The 17,127-nt window shown below is 35.8% G+C and overlaps 1 protein-coding gene across 3 annotated transcripts in view; it reads left to right on the top strand.

Moving 5' to 3' along the window:
• nphp4 (nephronophthisis 4) overlaps positions 1-17,127 on the top strand; it is a 150,488-nt gene that overhangs the window by 39,774 nt on the left and 93,587 nt on the right. For 2 of the 3 annotated variants that reach the window (XM_052563306.1, XM_052563308.1), the window contains one exon: positions 843-979. In XM_052563306.1, coding sequence (XP_052419266.1) covers positions 843-979 — 137 coding nt within the window. The remainder of the gene's footprint in view (positions 1-842; positions 980-17,127) is intronic. The other variant, XM_052563307.1, reaches the window with a different exon arrangement.

Genomic DNA, 17,127 nt, shown 5'->3' with positions numbered 1-17,127 from the left:
GGATAATTCACTTAACCTGTCTGTATGTGAAGATTTTATTTCATTTTATTATTGTTATTTTCTACATATTTCTCTGAGAAGTCTAAATAAAACATCAAGGATGAGTTTTTCAAAGAGAAGCAGGTTTGCGTTGCTGTGAGTTGAGCTTGTTTGGATGTGCTGAGGCAAACCAGGCAAATCTTGACAATCACAAACATGTGATGTGACCATTTTCAGGACGCTTTTGAACTGATTATGGAGTGTCTTAGACTCCTGTGGGTAAGTGAGCTCAAATTTTGTCTTTACCAAAAAGAATGCAATGGCTTGGATATGCAGTAGACTTTCTCAATAGACAATGTTTGAAACGCTTCTTAACGAGACCCCTACTGAGATCGGAAATGGGGCCAGCCAAAGATCTCAGCTGGAGGAAATGTGCTTGTGATGCAGCCATACACACTCCAAATGATAAATTATCATTGGTCCTTATTCTTTTTTAATTCAGAAGAGGAATTTGGGCCACATGGAGCTCCATAACGTTGGCCTCAACTGCATGGATTTTTCCCAGCTTCTGGAACACATTGGGCTCTCTTGTGCACCACTCACTAGTTTGTTATCCCGTGCACTTGTTTTTTTTTTTTTTATGTATTTGAATGCATTGCCATGAGTAAGAGGATCTTGGCATTCTGAAAGCGTGCTGATAAATTAATTTTTACTGTCTAATTAAATCCTTTGTTGCTGTAATGCTATAAAAATGAATGGCCATTAAATATAAAGGGCAATAATAAAATGACTGGATGGAATTGGCTGTGCATGCAGGAAATGAGTACAATGTTAACGTTATATTCACTCCATCTCTGTTGCAGCAGATGTGCTGCGGAAACCTCGTCTATTGAAGAGCTTCTCGTGTGTGTTGGATGGCCTACGTGTGGCACTCTTGCCCTCCGTGGAGGTCTTCGAATCTAACCTACTCCAGCTGCTCAACAGAGACTGCCAGAATACAGTAAGCTACTAAATGTTTTCAACCAAACGTTTAGGCCATTCAATTATGTAAATTAAACTTAATTATGTTGTTATTTATGTTAATTAAACTACTTTTTTTGTTCAGAAGTTATGATATGACTCCTCCTTAAAGGGTAATATACAGGTTTGTAAACCGACTGTAGTTGCTAGGAACAGGGTTATTATAGTTAAAACTGAAACTAAATTATAAATAGAAAAACTATATAAAAACTATATAGTGTTTCTATGTATAATTTTTTTTATACAAAAAAAAATTAGAACAAAATTACTAAAATTGTAGTTAAAATTGAAAACAGAAAATAATATAAAAATAAAAACATATTTAAAATCAGGGCTTGAAAAAATAAATAAATTATCAATTGGTTCACTCCTTGCAGAGTCTATATTTTAACATATCTGTTCCTGCGTTCTTCTGTATTATTACCGTTCCGAAACTGGTTCATGTAGAATAAAAACAGGTTATAATAGTTATTAAATAACGTTATTTAAAAAACAAAACAAATTATTTGCCAATAATAATAATAATTAGAATAAAGTACAGTGGTTTCTTTACTCAAAAAGAAAAATAAAAAAACAGGAAGAGCGCACAAATAAAAGCCAAAACATAAAATAATGTCCCAGGCCTGGTCCTCTCTCGTCCTTCACGGTCGTCGCTCCAGTTTTATATCCTTCCATCTCCTACGTGGGACTCGATACTGGCGGTGGGGCGCAGGTGCAGCTCATCTTCAATCACTACACCTGGCCTCACTCCTTGTTCCAACGCCTCTCGGCCCCGCCCCACTCGCCACAGGCACAATATTTAAACACTAGGGGTGATCAAGATCGGCCGATCAATTGCGCATCTCGACTAGCTGCGCAAATCCACGTTCATTATCAGCGTTTATTTGCACAGCTAGTCAGTTAACAACGGCTCTGTGTAATAACAGCAGCTCTATGTGAAATCACGCACCTGATGGAATTTACCGGTGATTAGAGAACTGGCTTTAATGATGAGATGCGCATTCATTATTGGTCGATCTTGATTGGTGCCCCCCTATTAAACAGTCTCAACACTCTGCAGTAAGTGCAAAATGTGTAAGTGACGTGTGCCAGTAAAAAACCTAAAGAGCCAACAGACTAAAGAAGACATACATGAACCGCATGTGTTCAACCCATTTTTGGGCCACAACAAGACTTTCTGTCAGATTGTCAGGGAGCTCAATCTGAGAAAAGAACATGACAAATAACAAATAATAATAAAAAAAAAACTTTAAATATAGTTTTTAATTGTGTGTGTGTGTGTTGCATAGGTGTGTGCATGGAGACTCGGGAAGGGGTTGTGTGTGTGTGTGTGTGTGTGTACGTGAGTGAGAGACGCAGGGAAAGGAAATGCAGCTGAACGTTATTTGACAAAGATGGAAACTATTGACAAAGACGAAAACTAAGGATGTTTAATATATAATTGTATTTTATTTTAGTTAGTTTTGCCAAACACACATTAGTTATCTTTTTTTGTAATGTCTCGTTTTTTTCTTTTTCAGTTAACGACAATGTTTTTTTCCCACCTAGTTTTCATTTTTTCGTTTGTTTTGGTTAATGATTATAACCTTGGTGTGTGCACGCAAGGTGCCGGTGTGATGGTCATTCCAACACTGGTTGGTTATATAGATAGAAGCGAGACATTATTCAAAACTGTCAAGCTTTTGTAAATAAATAAAAATGTAAAGCTTTTGCAAAATAAAGAAATCAACTGCCATTTCTTTCCAAGAACTTTGGAACGCATCACAATGATCCGTAACTCACACATTTTTTTTCCTTTCGTTTTGTGAATCTGTCGACGATTTAATTGAAATAAATTGTATATATTCTATATGCTAGGGCTGTTCAAAATATTAATAAAAACTTCTAAATAATACTAAAATAAAAGTTGTCAGAAATATTAATTCTGTATTTTAATACTTTATTTTCATACTTACTGGAAGGTGCGCTAAGACTTTTTAGTGATACCTTTCTTTGTCAGAATCCATCATAACACAAAAGCAAACATTCTGCTGTTGTAACTAATCTATTTCCACACATTTTCTTCCTGCAAAATAATTTATTCCAGAATTTCCATTAATTTGGTGGTTAATGAGGTTAAGTGAGTTGTATTCGTATAATTAAAGCAAATTACTGTAAATACACTATAGTCTTTTTTGCGTGCCGAAATAAACACCTGGAATGAATGGACTTTTAGGTAGATTATTGCCTTCATTGCTTTAGCAAATGCACAGGTGTTCTGAATGCAGTCTGGATAAAGTAGTCAGCATTGCAAACCATTGTTGATTTCATTGGCACAGTGTGATAGGTTTTGTATTAGAATGTAGACTGTTCTGCAGACTAACTCATTGTGTGTTCCAGATTTCTCATATTAGAGTTGCATTGTCTCTCTCTGATTAACCTCACATATACATTATAAATCTAACAAAATTCCTACAGTCACAAACACCATCTGCTCCTGTTTTTCTATAATGAAGATCTAAATGAACAAAGTAAGTGCAAAGAGGCTGTAAAGAGCTCCAAAGCATCAGATGGTAGAGATGTTTGGGTTTGGTGGGTGGATGGTGGGCATGGTTTGCATGCAGAATAATGGTTAATGTTTGAAGCTTGTAATTGAAAGGTAGTAGGTTAAACCCCACAAAATATCATCCAAAAGCCATAACCTTGACCCAGTGTTGTCAATGTACCAAAATTTCAGTATTCGGTACCAACACCAGTGAAAATCCACAGTTCTCGGTACCAGTTTCGGTTCAAAAGCAAAACACAAAAACACGCTTATTGCACTCTATTTGTGTCGGCATATATGCAAATTCATTCTCTGCCAGCAGGAGACACTTGTAGAGTGGGTGAGAGAGGTTTCTCCAGTAATCAAATAATCACTGAGCCAGTGCTCACAAACACTGCTCAGGCATTACAGGCAAGAAGAAATAGAAATGACATCCATAATTTTCTGAAGACAGCCGGTTTCCTTCAGAAATACAGTGATATACTGTATTTGTTTTGACTTTGACACACGCAGTGCTCATGTCTGTTCAACGAAGTCAAAGCCTTTTGGAAAATCTGTTTGTTGGGGTCAGTTTTCATATTGTGGCAGGCCACCACAAATAAATCAATGTATGGGAAACACAGTGAAACTAATCTGCTTGAACTCTTTCATTTGATCTGGGTGTCTGTCTTTAAAGTGTTTTGTTAGTTTGCACACCAAACTCCGTCAGTTTCCTGCTTTTGATGTCGCCATCTCTAAGTACTTTTATAAAGAGAGCGCATTTGTGCACCTTTCGTATAGTGCATCAAGAACCGGGCTGACCGGGTGCTCGGTACCACCAGTACTTAAAAAAGTAGTTTTGACAACACTACCTTGACCTAATGTCTTTACTATTAAAGCTACACTACTGTTTTAAAGTTTTTCTTTTGAAGGAAATTCAAATCATTTATTTATCAAGCATGCATTACATTGATCGAAATTGACATTAAAAACTTGTAGGTTTTTTTTATCTTCAAAAAAAAAAATGTAATAAATGCTGTTCTTTTGAATTTTCTATTGATCAAAGAATCATGAAAAAAGAATCATGATTTCCAAAAAAATATTAAATTCAGAAATGTTTCTTGAGCACCAAATCAGCATATTAGAAACATTTCTGAAGGATCATGTGATACTGAAGACTGGATAAAATAATGTTTCAAAATATTACTATTTTGTTGTTGTTGTGTATTTGATCAAATAAATACATTCTTGGTAAGCATACTGTAACTTATTTCAAAAGCGTCCAAAGTTTTGCTGACCTCAGACTTTGTGTGGTTATTACAAAAACAGTTATGCATAATTAATCTAAAAATGAAAGGTTTATTTAGCTTCATGTCTTTAGAAAACTTCACAGACTAAAAAAATACTAGAACAATGTATGTTATTACTCACAAATTGATTTATTTTTATTTATTGATGTATTCCTGACAGACTTATCGCTTGGCACTTTTGCATCACGCTTAATTAAGATGTGATATAAGTCGCTTTGGATGGAAAGTGTCAGCAAATGAGCACAAATTAGTAATTAGTTTGATTTGGAGCTGTGGTCTGTGCAATCTCAAGTGATAAGTCTTGTTACGGCAATTTCTTCACCCCCCAAGAGGCTCACTTTGCATTGTGGGAAGAGAGCAGTGCAATTTCCATTAGACAGTATTCTGTATTCTAGTGTGGTTGTGTTTCAGGCTGTGTGGATCTGTGAATGCTGTCTGCACACTCTGTGTGTGTGTGTGTGTGTGTGTGTGTGTGCGTGTGTGTGTGTGTGTGTGTGTGTGTGTGTGTGTGTGTGTGGAGCCTGGACCCCGGTAACCATGTTTGACAGATGCACTCATGCGTTTGCAATTATTTACACACTGCAGAGACACCGCTTTGGTCATCCCTTAAACTTGGAGAGAGAGAGAGAGAGAGAGAGAGAGAGAGAGTGAGAGAGATAACAGCAGAAGTACAAGAGGGGGAAAATTGAAGTATAGTGAAAATTCATAACAATGTCATTTTTGACAACTTGTGACAAACTTTTGTTTCTCACCCTTTCATGGTGGTGCTTCTCACTATTTAATTGTGTGAGGCATTACACCTTCAGTACTCTTTAATCAGGTGTCCTTAAAGCCCAGACAGAAATGCGCACCCACCTTACACAAAAGCCTGTTTTAATTGTGCTTCCTAAACTGCTCAGGCTGTGTCACTTTCCCTGCTGTGTCAGTGGAATGTCAAAGGAACTATTTTAGCCGAGCTATAATCGGCTCATAGGACGTTAATTGTTGTCATGTTGAAGTGAGTCTCTTTTTTGTTGTTCTTGGTGTATAATATCATTACAGTTTTTGAAATTCCTAGTTTTTTTTTTTTTTATTATAGTGCTTGCAAGGCAGTCCTGTATTGATATTCGTCGGAAGTTCTGGGCAGGGCTTGTTTAAAATAAACCTCAAAATAACCTCAGGTGTTAAATGTCTGCTATTAATTCACCCAGAACTGCTTACAGTACAGACTCTGAATTTTGTTTTGTAGAAAACTTCAGCCTTAGGTGTTATCTTTACCTTTTTACCTTATTCAAAATAATTTAAAGATTTAAACTCTCCATTGACCTACACGGGGTTGCTGAACGTTCAGCATTCAAAATCTTTACCTGAGCATAAATGTAACATTATACTATTGCAACTTATAAGCATTTCCTTCTGGAAATGTAAATCTAGTTACATAACCAGAGCAGCAGGATCGCCCAATAATAATAACTTACTTTTTAATGTACCAATGCACATATTGATTATAATAATAATATGCTTCTTAAAGGGTTAGTCCATCCAAAAATGAAAATTAAGCCATAAATGACCCTGAAGACATCCTAGGTGTATTTGGCTTTTTTCAGTCAAACAAATTCAGCTGGAGTTATTTAAAAAATTGTCTTCGATCTTTCAAGCTGTTTGATGCCACTTAGCGGTTGTTGCATTATGTTCTGATCACAGATTAAGGGTTCTTTTGCTCCGCACACATACATACATCTCTGATTAAATCATGGAAAAACGAAAAACCATCTCAAAGTCAGAGGTACTCAGATGAATCCGTCATCTGTGATTGTCCAGCAGCTTTAAATAAAAAAAATGCACTTTCTTCAAGAAGTATGGAGACCATGTTGACAGAAAACAAAAAGATAAATCGAGATAAATAATATGAGAGAATTGAGGGAGGGAATATTCATCAAAATCTGCACTCTCATCGCCTGACGTCACTTCTCTGCAGTTCTGAGGTGATAATTCACATGTGATAGCAGTTGACAGCAGGCTCTAATTGGCCCTCATGTGGGTGGTTGACCTTTAGAGAGTGTGACTCTCAATGCATTGTCATCAGGATATTGTTGACAATCTAAACACATCTCACTCTGTTAAAGATGCCTGAAACCCCACAACCTCCCGAGGTGTATATATCTAGGCAGGTGAAAGAAAAAGGAAATCAGGGGATTGTTGTTTTTAACAGTATTGATCACCAGGGCATGAGCCCAGGGTTTCTTCCTCTGTATTCTGTAGGTATTCAGTGCCGGTTTATTGCTTGAAATGTATTTAGACTTCTCAGAAAAAACAGTGTGGATTTATGATTCATTGACTCGGGAACCCTAATTCGACTACAAAGGTGGTCAGCAGGTCCTGAGCCAGAGTGAGACTGAGACTGAGTTTCAGGTCGGTTAATGGAAGTGTCACTTGACTTTTTATGCCAGCGCTTTCCGGACTATAAGTCACACTTTTTTTCATAGTTTGGCTGGTCCTGCGACTTATATTCAGGTGCGATTTATTTATCAAAATCTATTTGACATGACCCAAAAGAAATGAACCAAAAGAAAACATTAACGTCTACAGCCGCGAGAGGGCGCTCTAATGCTGCTCAGTGCTCCTGTAGTCTACACTGAAAACATATAGCGCCCTCTCGCGGCTTTAGACTGTAATGTTCTCTCTTGGTTCTTGGTTCTAAATAAATGCGACTTATAGTCCAGTGCGTACATATATATACATATATACACACACACATTGAAACCTGATGTGTGTGTATGTGAGGCCCAGTGAAAATGTTACCACTTGAACTATCTGTGGTACTAACCTTACTAACTTCTAGCAAAAAGAAAAAAAAGTTGTTGAAGTTTAGTCCTGTCCTTTTCCTTTTCATCCTTTTCCTCATCCTCATCTCATCCTTGACCTTCTCCTTCTCCTCATCCATATCTTCGCCCTCGTCCTGATTGAGAACACTTTTTACTGTTAGCAGCTGTGTAAGATAAGCCTTGGCCCAAAGCTCGAACACTTCCTTCACAATTACCATGGCTATTTTTGTTCACAGTTTGGCAAAGCCTGGTGAATTTGGGCCATTATCTAGATCTCTATTTTCAGGCCTGCCTAAAAAAAACCCCAAATCATTATAAATTCAATACAAATATAAGCACAGAGACACCAAAACAATTCCAGTTGCAACAGAATTAGCTGCATACGCAAAATTGATCTAGCAACTTTAAAACAAAGTTTTATCCAAGATTGGATTCTAGGTACAATTTTCTTTTTATTAAATATCCAACTGTTATCCACTGTTTTCAATTATTCCTTCATACAACCTTGCAAGATTATATCTTTTTTAATTTCACTACTGTTTAATCTCATTTGATTTAAACATTGTTTAAGCTTATTGACTAGATGTTTTAAAAATACTTCTTTTTACTTTCAGAGCTGCGCCGTTTTTTAAATTAGTTGTAAATGACATGCAAAGATGGTCTAAAAGAACACAATACACCTAAATTGAATCAAACTGTCTGAAAAGACCTTCTAAACAAAGTGCGACGCTCAATAAATGGCCATGGTGGTTTTAGATTTTATCATTTCATTACTGCTGATGTTCGATTACTGTTTTCAATGGTCAAAGAATAAAATGTGAAAAGACCTATTACCATCGTGCTTTTCCATTTATCAATTTTCAATTTAGGACACTACTTTATACATTGGTGCCTCAACAAAGCATTTTCCCACACTCTTTCTTCTCTGAATTATTGACCTTTTGTGTAAAGCCTCTTCCATGTGGAGGGAAGTTAGCGTCAGCTGAATCTTCCCGTCTAGTATTAACTGGATAATCCATTTATGAGCCACTAGGAAACTTTTGGGTGCTTTTTTTTGGACTGGCCTTTGACTAAAAGTTTGCAGTATTTTGTTATGTTTTGGCAACGGTGTCTGAAAATTTTGTGTACATCTGTGCAATTGTGTGTTTTGTTGATATTCTTCTTAGTAGAGGGCATTGATTAGCATCATCAATGAGAGGTGTTTGTCAGCTGCAACAATTGAAAGCTGTGTGTGTGTGTGTGTGCAAGAGAGGCTGAGTGGGTGGATGTGGATAACATGCTAATGATACTGCTGTTACACTTCCTGCATGACTCATCGCAGTGTGATCCAGCACACTCTCTCAGTGTGGGCACACACACACTCACAATCTCTTTTAAAGCCTGAGATATGATATATAACTGCATTCATTCTCCTCTTTGTGAAGGCATGCTGGGATGCTCATAAGCATATTAAGCGCATTTATCACAGACTGCGTGTTCCTTCTGAAATGCTACAAAACTTTTAGATGTGCAGTGAAATCATTTGTGAGTGAGGACTAAATGCTAATCAAAACCGTCTAAATATTTGGAAAACACTGTTAAATGTAATCCTTAGCAAATCTCAAAATGATATTCATACTAGTAGTCGACTGATATTACTTTATATATTAAGTGAGATTATTATTTTGACATATACCAGATTACTGCTCTACTGTTGGTTAATGCTTAGAGTGTTTACTTGCTTTTAATTTGTAATTTTAATTTAATTTCTGTAATAGGAGTACAGATTCAAAATTTGGATTATTTTTTTCATATGGATTTGTGTAAATATTGTGTAAACCATGCATGTGTTATTTGCTATTTTTTAATATAATAGTGTGATATTTTATAGGTCTACGTATATTTGATACTGGCCATCAGCTATTGCATTGGCCATCAAAAATCCATATCCGTTGATGACTCATTTATATTGTGAATGATAAAATTCATAATCATAAAATTAGTGCATGCCTAGTTATTGAAAAATATGCAAACAGACACACATGGCACATAGGAGTACAAATATTCCATAAATAGTGTTTAAGATTACAAAGATAAGGAAACGGGCAGCCATTTTTCAATATAACCTGTGGTACTTTATCTTAATCTGTAGGCATATTGATATAACTCAGTCCCTCCTGGTGCTTTTGTAGGGGCCTCAGCGTTAACAAAGGATCCCGGTGTCCAATTGCTGTAAGCAATGTTCTTCTCAGAGCTCTGATTTGCTGGATTTCATGGATTTCAATGTCATTCATTCTGTGTCGTGCTGTGTTTCTAACCCTCTTGTAGAGTTTTTTAAGTGTGTCTGACGGAGAGCTTCTTTACACCCTAATATTGTTTTCAAGCACGCTTTGTGATGTAAATGCACATTTTAATTCCTGTGACAAGCTTTAAACAAAATTGGGGAAGAAGTTTCCACATTTACATCCATGATTCCGGTCACTGTTTTTCATGTAAAGTCTACAACAGCTGTCAACATTCAGTGCGCGTTCGACTTGCGCCTGTCGCTGAGGCGCAGTGGAGTGCGCATCTGAAAAGTATCCTGTTTGATGCGCTTGTAAAGATGTTCTGAGTCTAAATAAATGCAATTCTTGTCAAGAAAAAGATGTGAAGTGGCCAACCCAAGCTCTTTTTAATGCTGATAAACTTGAAAAATGAATCACCTGTGTTAACACGCTTATTTTGACAGCACTAGCTTAAACACATTTTAGCAATTGTAAAGCGATGCTATGTCAGCCACCTGCAAGTTATGCAAGTCTACAGTATCCAGGTCTTCATGACTATGCATCATTTTAAACTATTAATTTCCCCCAGTATAAAACATTTAGTGCAAATCATTACTTTGCACCTTTAAGGGTTAATAGTAATTGTCTCTTGGTTCTTTAGGCACTCACACATCATTTATATTATACCCTGGATAATTTTCTTTTTACTCCCAGCTCTTTCGCAAGTCATTTGTCAATAAATCCCAATAAATTTTATTGTAAATTTTATGAAAGCCATTAAATGTCTATTACGTGGGAAGAGCCGCAGTGCAGATTCAAATTAATATAAGGAAGCTCGTCTTTGTTCTCTGACTTACCCTTGACTCTGAATTCTTTTGACCACATTGCCGTCTCACAGAAGTCAATAGCTTAGTCAGACCCCTTTATAATTTGCAAAGAACTGAAGACTTGCTGACCAAAGAACTTTTGTGCCAGAGTTATGTAAATTGTTCATCCTGCAACTCTGTAGTTATAGTTTGCTGCCACAGTAATGTAATTGATTATTGATTAGAGGAACTAACCCCTGCATCACCATTTGACAGATTTTTACATGTTAATACCTGCAGCCGTGTCACCCTGTAGCCCAAGACAGGTTACCCACTGAAGCTAAGCAGGGTTGAGCCTGGTCAGTACCTGGATGGGAGACCTCCTGGGAAAACTAGGTTGCTGCTGGAAGAGGTGCTAGTGAGGCCAGCAGGGGGTGCTCACCCTGTGGTCTGTGTGGGTCCTAGCGCCCCAGTGTTATGATGGGGACACTATACTGTCAACAAGCACCGTCCTTCGGATGAGACGTTAAACCGAGGTCCTGACTCTCTGTGTTGATTAAAAATCCCAGGCATCCTGGCCAAATTCATGCATTGGCCTTTTCACCACCATGGCCGCCCAGCAATCCTCATATCTACTGATTTGCTTTATCACTCCGTCTCCTCTCCACCAATAATCTGGTGTGTGGTGGGCGTCCTGGCGCAATATGGCTGCCGTCCCATCATCCAGGTGGATGCTGCACACTGGTGGTGGATGAGGAGATACCCTCTGACAATGTAAAGCACTTTGAGTGCTTAGAAAAGCGCTATATAAATGTAAGGAATTATTATTATAATTATTATAATAAATTTAGATGTCCACATTTTTTTGCATTGTTTTGAATCATAAATTATATTTTATATATGTAATTATCTATACAAAATTATTAATATAAACTGAATTTAAGTGACAGTGAAGTAATGTATTTGGTTTAGAAATTCATGTGTGTTTTTTAAAGTATAATTATTTTATAAATTTGCATGATTAGAACTGATCACTCCTCAACAGACAAAACAATGCTTTCCCCTCGATAATCGGCCCACTGGTATTAAATAAATGCTGATTGCACTCCGCAGTTATGCCACTCCTGAAATAACACACTCTCTATTCAATTCATCTGCTCACTACAAAGAAATAACCTTCAGAAACCAATTTTATTTCTCAGGGGAAAAAAACCCTCTTGAATTCTTGAGTCTGAATGGGAAGATGACCCTCACCCCTCCAGAGCTTGTCTTTTCTTGCTGCCATTATTCCTGTATTTGGTTTAAATGACCTTCCCAATCATTTGCCTGAACCAGAATATTCAACACACGGCAGTTTCTGTAAAATCAATGTTCTTCTTCTATACCCCTTATTAGTGGAATTGTTAGTGCTTTTGTTCATATTGTTGACAGTTGATCATGAGTATTGTCAGAGTGAAAGTACTACTTGCAAAAGTCCTTTTTTATTATTTGAACGGTCTTTGTAGTGACCTTTATTATCAAGACTGAGGTGAAATAAGAGAAAAGTCGGTTGTCATTTTACGCCATGACACTGCGATCCAACCCACACATCCGTGAGTTAAATAAGTGATATTCTTTTAGAAAGCACTGAAGTCTTTCATGAAGATTCAAAGCAACTGTTTCTATTTTTAAGTCCTCTGTTCTGATTCCACCGTCGAAAACATCAAAGACATTTTGGTTTGAGGCTGAATTTGCTGCTTGTGATGCCAATGGGAACGTGTCTATTCCCTGCAAACTAAAATCCAAGAAAATAATAAATCAAGAAATAAATACAGAACTCAGGGAGCGAGGGGACTTAACCAGCTCTTCTTTTTTGCATGTCTACTTGATCTTCCAAACTGAAATGCCTTCGTGTGAGACAGCCACACAAACAGATGCAAAATAAAAGCAGCCATTATGTTTTTTTTTTCCTTTACTTTGACATTGAGTCTGAGAATAAACTTTTGCGCATTTCATATAAGCCTCTCATCTTTTGTGCATTTCGTTCAATTCTAAGTAATATTCCTCCATCCTTGTCGCCGGCCTTGTCTGTTAAAGGGCCTGTTGTCACGGCCGCTGGGCTAGATGATGCGTGACCCGCAGAGTCCAGAAATTTCACAGATGAGAAACAGAGGCCAATGAGAGAGGATGAGCTTTGTCATTACTGTGAGAGACACTGCGCTGCATTCATCACTCAGAAAAGATTCTCCTCCCTCCCTCGCTTTCCTTCTCCTTCAGTCTCTCTCTCTCTCACTCAGTTGCTCTCTTTGCTCTGTGAAGCTGGAAATGGGGTATGATTTAACTTCAGGCCATTTCATTGTTCCCTTTAAGCTTCTTAGCTCTAAAATATTCATATTTTGGGCACAGGAAGCAAAATCTGTGACAGCACAAGAGAGCAGACAAGAAGGAGAGTGAGAGGAAAAAAAAAAAAGAGTAATGACAAGAGTATGAACCAGAAATAAGATATTTCTGTAGCCGATGTGTTTAGATAAGCTCCAGACAGGCTGGTTTTCTTATCTCTTTCGCTTTATCCTTTTCTGCTTTTCTGTCTCTTTCCCCGCTTTCTGTCCATCAGTCACGTCTTTTTAAAGTAATAGTTCACGCAGAAATGAAAATACTGTCATTATTTACTCACCCTCATGTCGTTCCAAACTTATGTGACACTTTTTTTTATCTTCTGTCGAACTTTCCATATAATGGAGGTGAATGAGGATGAGAGCCTGTCACGATTCAAAATGACAAAAGTGTTGTAGAAGTGATCCAAAAAAAAAAAAAAATGCTCAAGTAAAACGATAGGTTTGTGTGAGGAACAGACTCACATTTTTCACTGCATATCTTGACATCAGCCCCTGCTGATTTTTTGCTGTGTTTCAGACAAGTAGTGGTGTGCAATTGAACAAAACATTGTTTTAGTCAGTTATTTTCAATGAATCAGTTGATTCAGTTCACTGAACTGGTCTGAATTTTTTGTTCTCAAATCACTACTCACTTATTGATCATGTTACAGCAGTTTACAGCTCATTGAGATCAGTAAACAACTTGATTATCAGTCTGTTTTTCTAAAGACTACAAATACATTACTGTTCAAAAGTTTAAGCTCAGTGAGTCTTTTATCCAGCGAGGAGAACAAAGAAGTTGAACAAAAGTTGTAGTTAAGACATTTATATTGTTAAACAACATTTCTATTTGAAAGAAACTGCTCTTTTTAACTTTCTGTTCATTCAAGAATCTTGAAAAGTTTTCAACATTGATCATATTTAAAAATGTCATGATCAATCAGCATATTAGTATGATTTCAGAGGATCATGTGACACTGAAATCTGGAGTTATGGTTGAAGAAAATTCAGCTTTGCCATCATAGCAAATGATTACATTTAAAATACATTTAAAACACTTATTTTAAATTGCAATAATATCTCACAATATTACAGCTTTTGCTGTATTTTGGTTTAAATAAATGTGGCCTTGGTGAGCATAAGAAGCTTCTTTCAAAAACATTTGAAACTTTGTGTAGTTCATAAACAAAGCTCGGAAGCTCCAATCCTTATTCATTTGTCTTTTTATGTTCCCGCTTTGTCATTCAGGTTTGGAATTACATGCAGTTTTGCAAATAAAAAAAAAGGGAGTGAGCTGTCTCTTTAAGTCTGTAATGCAGTGCACTCTATGCCTGTTTGTGTTTTAAAGTGGAATCCGTTGTGGGGTTCAGTGTCAAAGCATATTGCACTAATTATACATCATTATATTGTTATCAACTTGTTGCAGTGAGCTGGTGTGTATGCTCCTTCCGACACACATACGTCGCTTGTGTCGTTCTCTAGGGATTTAATTGGCAGTGATAAACAGTACATACACACTCACACACAAAGCTGATTTGATTGGATTTAAGCCATGGTGACATATACTTGTCTCATCACTGTGTGTTTAGTGGCTCAGCTTCTTGCTTGCTAAATTCGTTTTCAAATGGAGAGTAGTGACACAGATAACAAAGTTTTTATTACGACAAATGAAACCATAATCAGAAACAATGTATAAAGAGAAAAGTACACCTCTCACTGAAGGCATGTGGAGATGCTTTGATTTTTAGATAAAGTCTGTAAATTTGATAAGTATAATAAATATTTAATGTTTTATAAATGATTAATTAATGAATATTTTTAATTCATTATTCATTGACTTTTTTTATTATATATTTTATAGTAAAATTATACAGTACCATTGATTTTTTTTTATATTTTTATATTTTTTATATTTTTTTTTAATATTTTTTTTTATAAATTAATACATTTATGCATTAAATTTATCAAAAGTGATATAAAAATCTTACTTTAACATTATTACAAAAATTATATTCCTGAAAGTGTCATGAATATATAAAATCCAGGTTTTCTACAAAAATATTAAGCTGCACAACTGTTTTTAACATTAGTAAATAAATAATAAATGTTGATAATATAAAAAATATTAATATTAAAATATTATTACAAATCATAATAAATGTTAAAATAATTTCTGGAGTGTTTGACAATGAAAAATGAAGTAATGAGCTTCAGCTTTGCCATCGCAGGAATATTTGACAATTTAATATAATAAAACAGAAAATAGTTATTTTAAGTTGTAATATTATTTCACAATACTTTATATTTTAAATTTTTTATTAATAAATACAGCTTTGGTCAGCAATAGACTTAAAAATCTTACCTCAAACTTTTGGTACTGTAAATAGCATGACACGTATTCTTTCTCATGCAAATATTGGTCAATCAAAAATGCTTTGACAAAAATTGAGATTTATGAAAATCTGTGTGGAGCTCACAGGCGATTCACGGTGTTATTATTATTTATTTTTTTCTTCATTTGCACATTATTAGCAAATTTGCGCTCAAATAATAATTTGCTTTTTCCTTCTGGTTAGATGCTAACTGTGTTTCATTAACTCCATATTTGCATGATTACTATGACATTAATATAACCATAACCTGGAGGTGAGGAGGCAATATATTCCATGACCTGAAGTTTTAATCCCTGTGTTACTCAAAGCAGGACTGTTAATTCCTACATTAATGTGTTATGTCTGTCCTGCAGAGCCTGTAAGCTGCCCACCGACCTTTCACAGTCACGCAATCGAACGCTGCGCAGGGCTTCACCACCTGAGGGCTTTGTGTTACATGTATTTGCTGAAAACAGGCACATCGCTACCGGATTTAATTACTTAATTATCTCTCTCGACGGAGATCACTTTTGTTCGTGAAAATAGGCTTAGACTTTTCCATTGCTGAAACAAATAATAGCTGAATATAAAGTCTCTGGAGTACTGTGTCTCTCTCTGCTTGTTGCACTGCAGCGTTTCACGATATTCTTCCAGGTAATTGGACCTCAGATTTGTCATGTCGCCCACAGGTGATTTGAGACTGTTGACCAAAAAGTCTTCAAAAGCAGCAAAAATGGGTGTACCTCACTGGGCCACAACTGCAGACAAGTCAGAAAAGTTGTTGATCAATATCTGCTTTTTAATGACCAGTATACATATTGGTGCCTTGGTGCCATATCGACACATAACTTTTTATTATTATGGTTTTTAACACTTGTGCAACTTAATATATTTATGGAAGCTGTAATAATTTTTTTATAAAGTTTTCTGATAAATAGTTCTAAGGAACAGCATTTATTTGAAAATATTTTTATGACAATGTAAATGTCTTTGCTGTCTTTTTATATATATTTATTTATATATATATATATATATATATATATATATATATATATATATATATATATATATATATATATATATATATATAATATATATATATATATATATATATATATATATATAATATATATAAAACAAACAAGCCCTGCTAAGAATTAAAAAGGAAAACAAAAGTAACGTAATGCATTACTTTCCATAAAAAGTAACTACCGTATTCTCCGGACTATAAGTCACACTTTTTTTCATAGTTTGGCTGGTCCTGCGACTTATGGTCAGGTGCAACTTATTTATCAAAATTAATTTGAAATGAACCAAGAGAAAACATTACCGTCTACAGCCGTGAGAGGGCGCTCTTTGCTGCTCAGTGCTCCTGTAGTCTACACTGAATACATATAGCGCCCTCTCGTGGCTGTAGACGGTTATGTTTTCTCTTGGTTCTTGGTTCTAAATAAATGCGATTTATAGTCCAGTGCGACTTATATATGTTTTTTCCTCGTCATTACGCATTTTTGGACTGATGCGACTTATACTCAGGTGCGACTTATAGACCGAAAAATACGGTAAGTAATGTAATTAGTTACTTTTTAAGTTAGTAATGCAATATTGTAATACATTACTTTAAAAGTAACTTTCCCCAACACACAACTTCAGATTTAGTAAACACTGATAAAAAATGCATTGCAATTTCATTTCTGAAATAAATTGTATTTGTGAAATTCCATTTGCTATTGAAA

This window comes from Carassius gibelio, chromosome B8 (assembly GCF_023724105.1).
Source record: "Carassius gibelio isolate Cgi1373 ecotype wild population from Czech Republic chromosome B8, carGib1.2-hapl.c, whole genome shotgun sequence".
In the NCBI taxonomy this organism is placed as follows: Eukaryota; Metazoa; Chordata; class Actinopteri; order Cypriniformes; family Cyprinidae; genus Carassius; species Carassius gibelio.
Note: the sequence above shows the minus strand (reverse complement) of the source record. Positions and strands in the feature narration are given on the sequence as shown.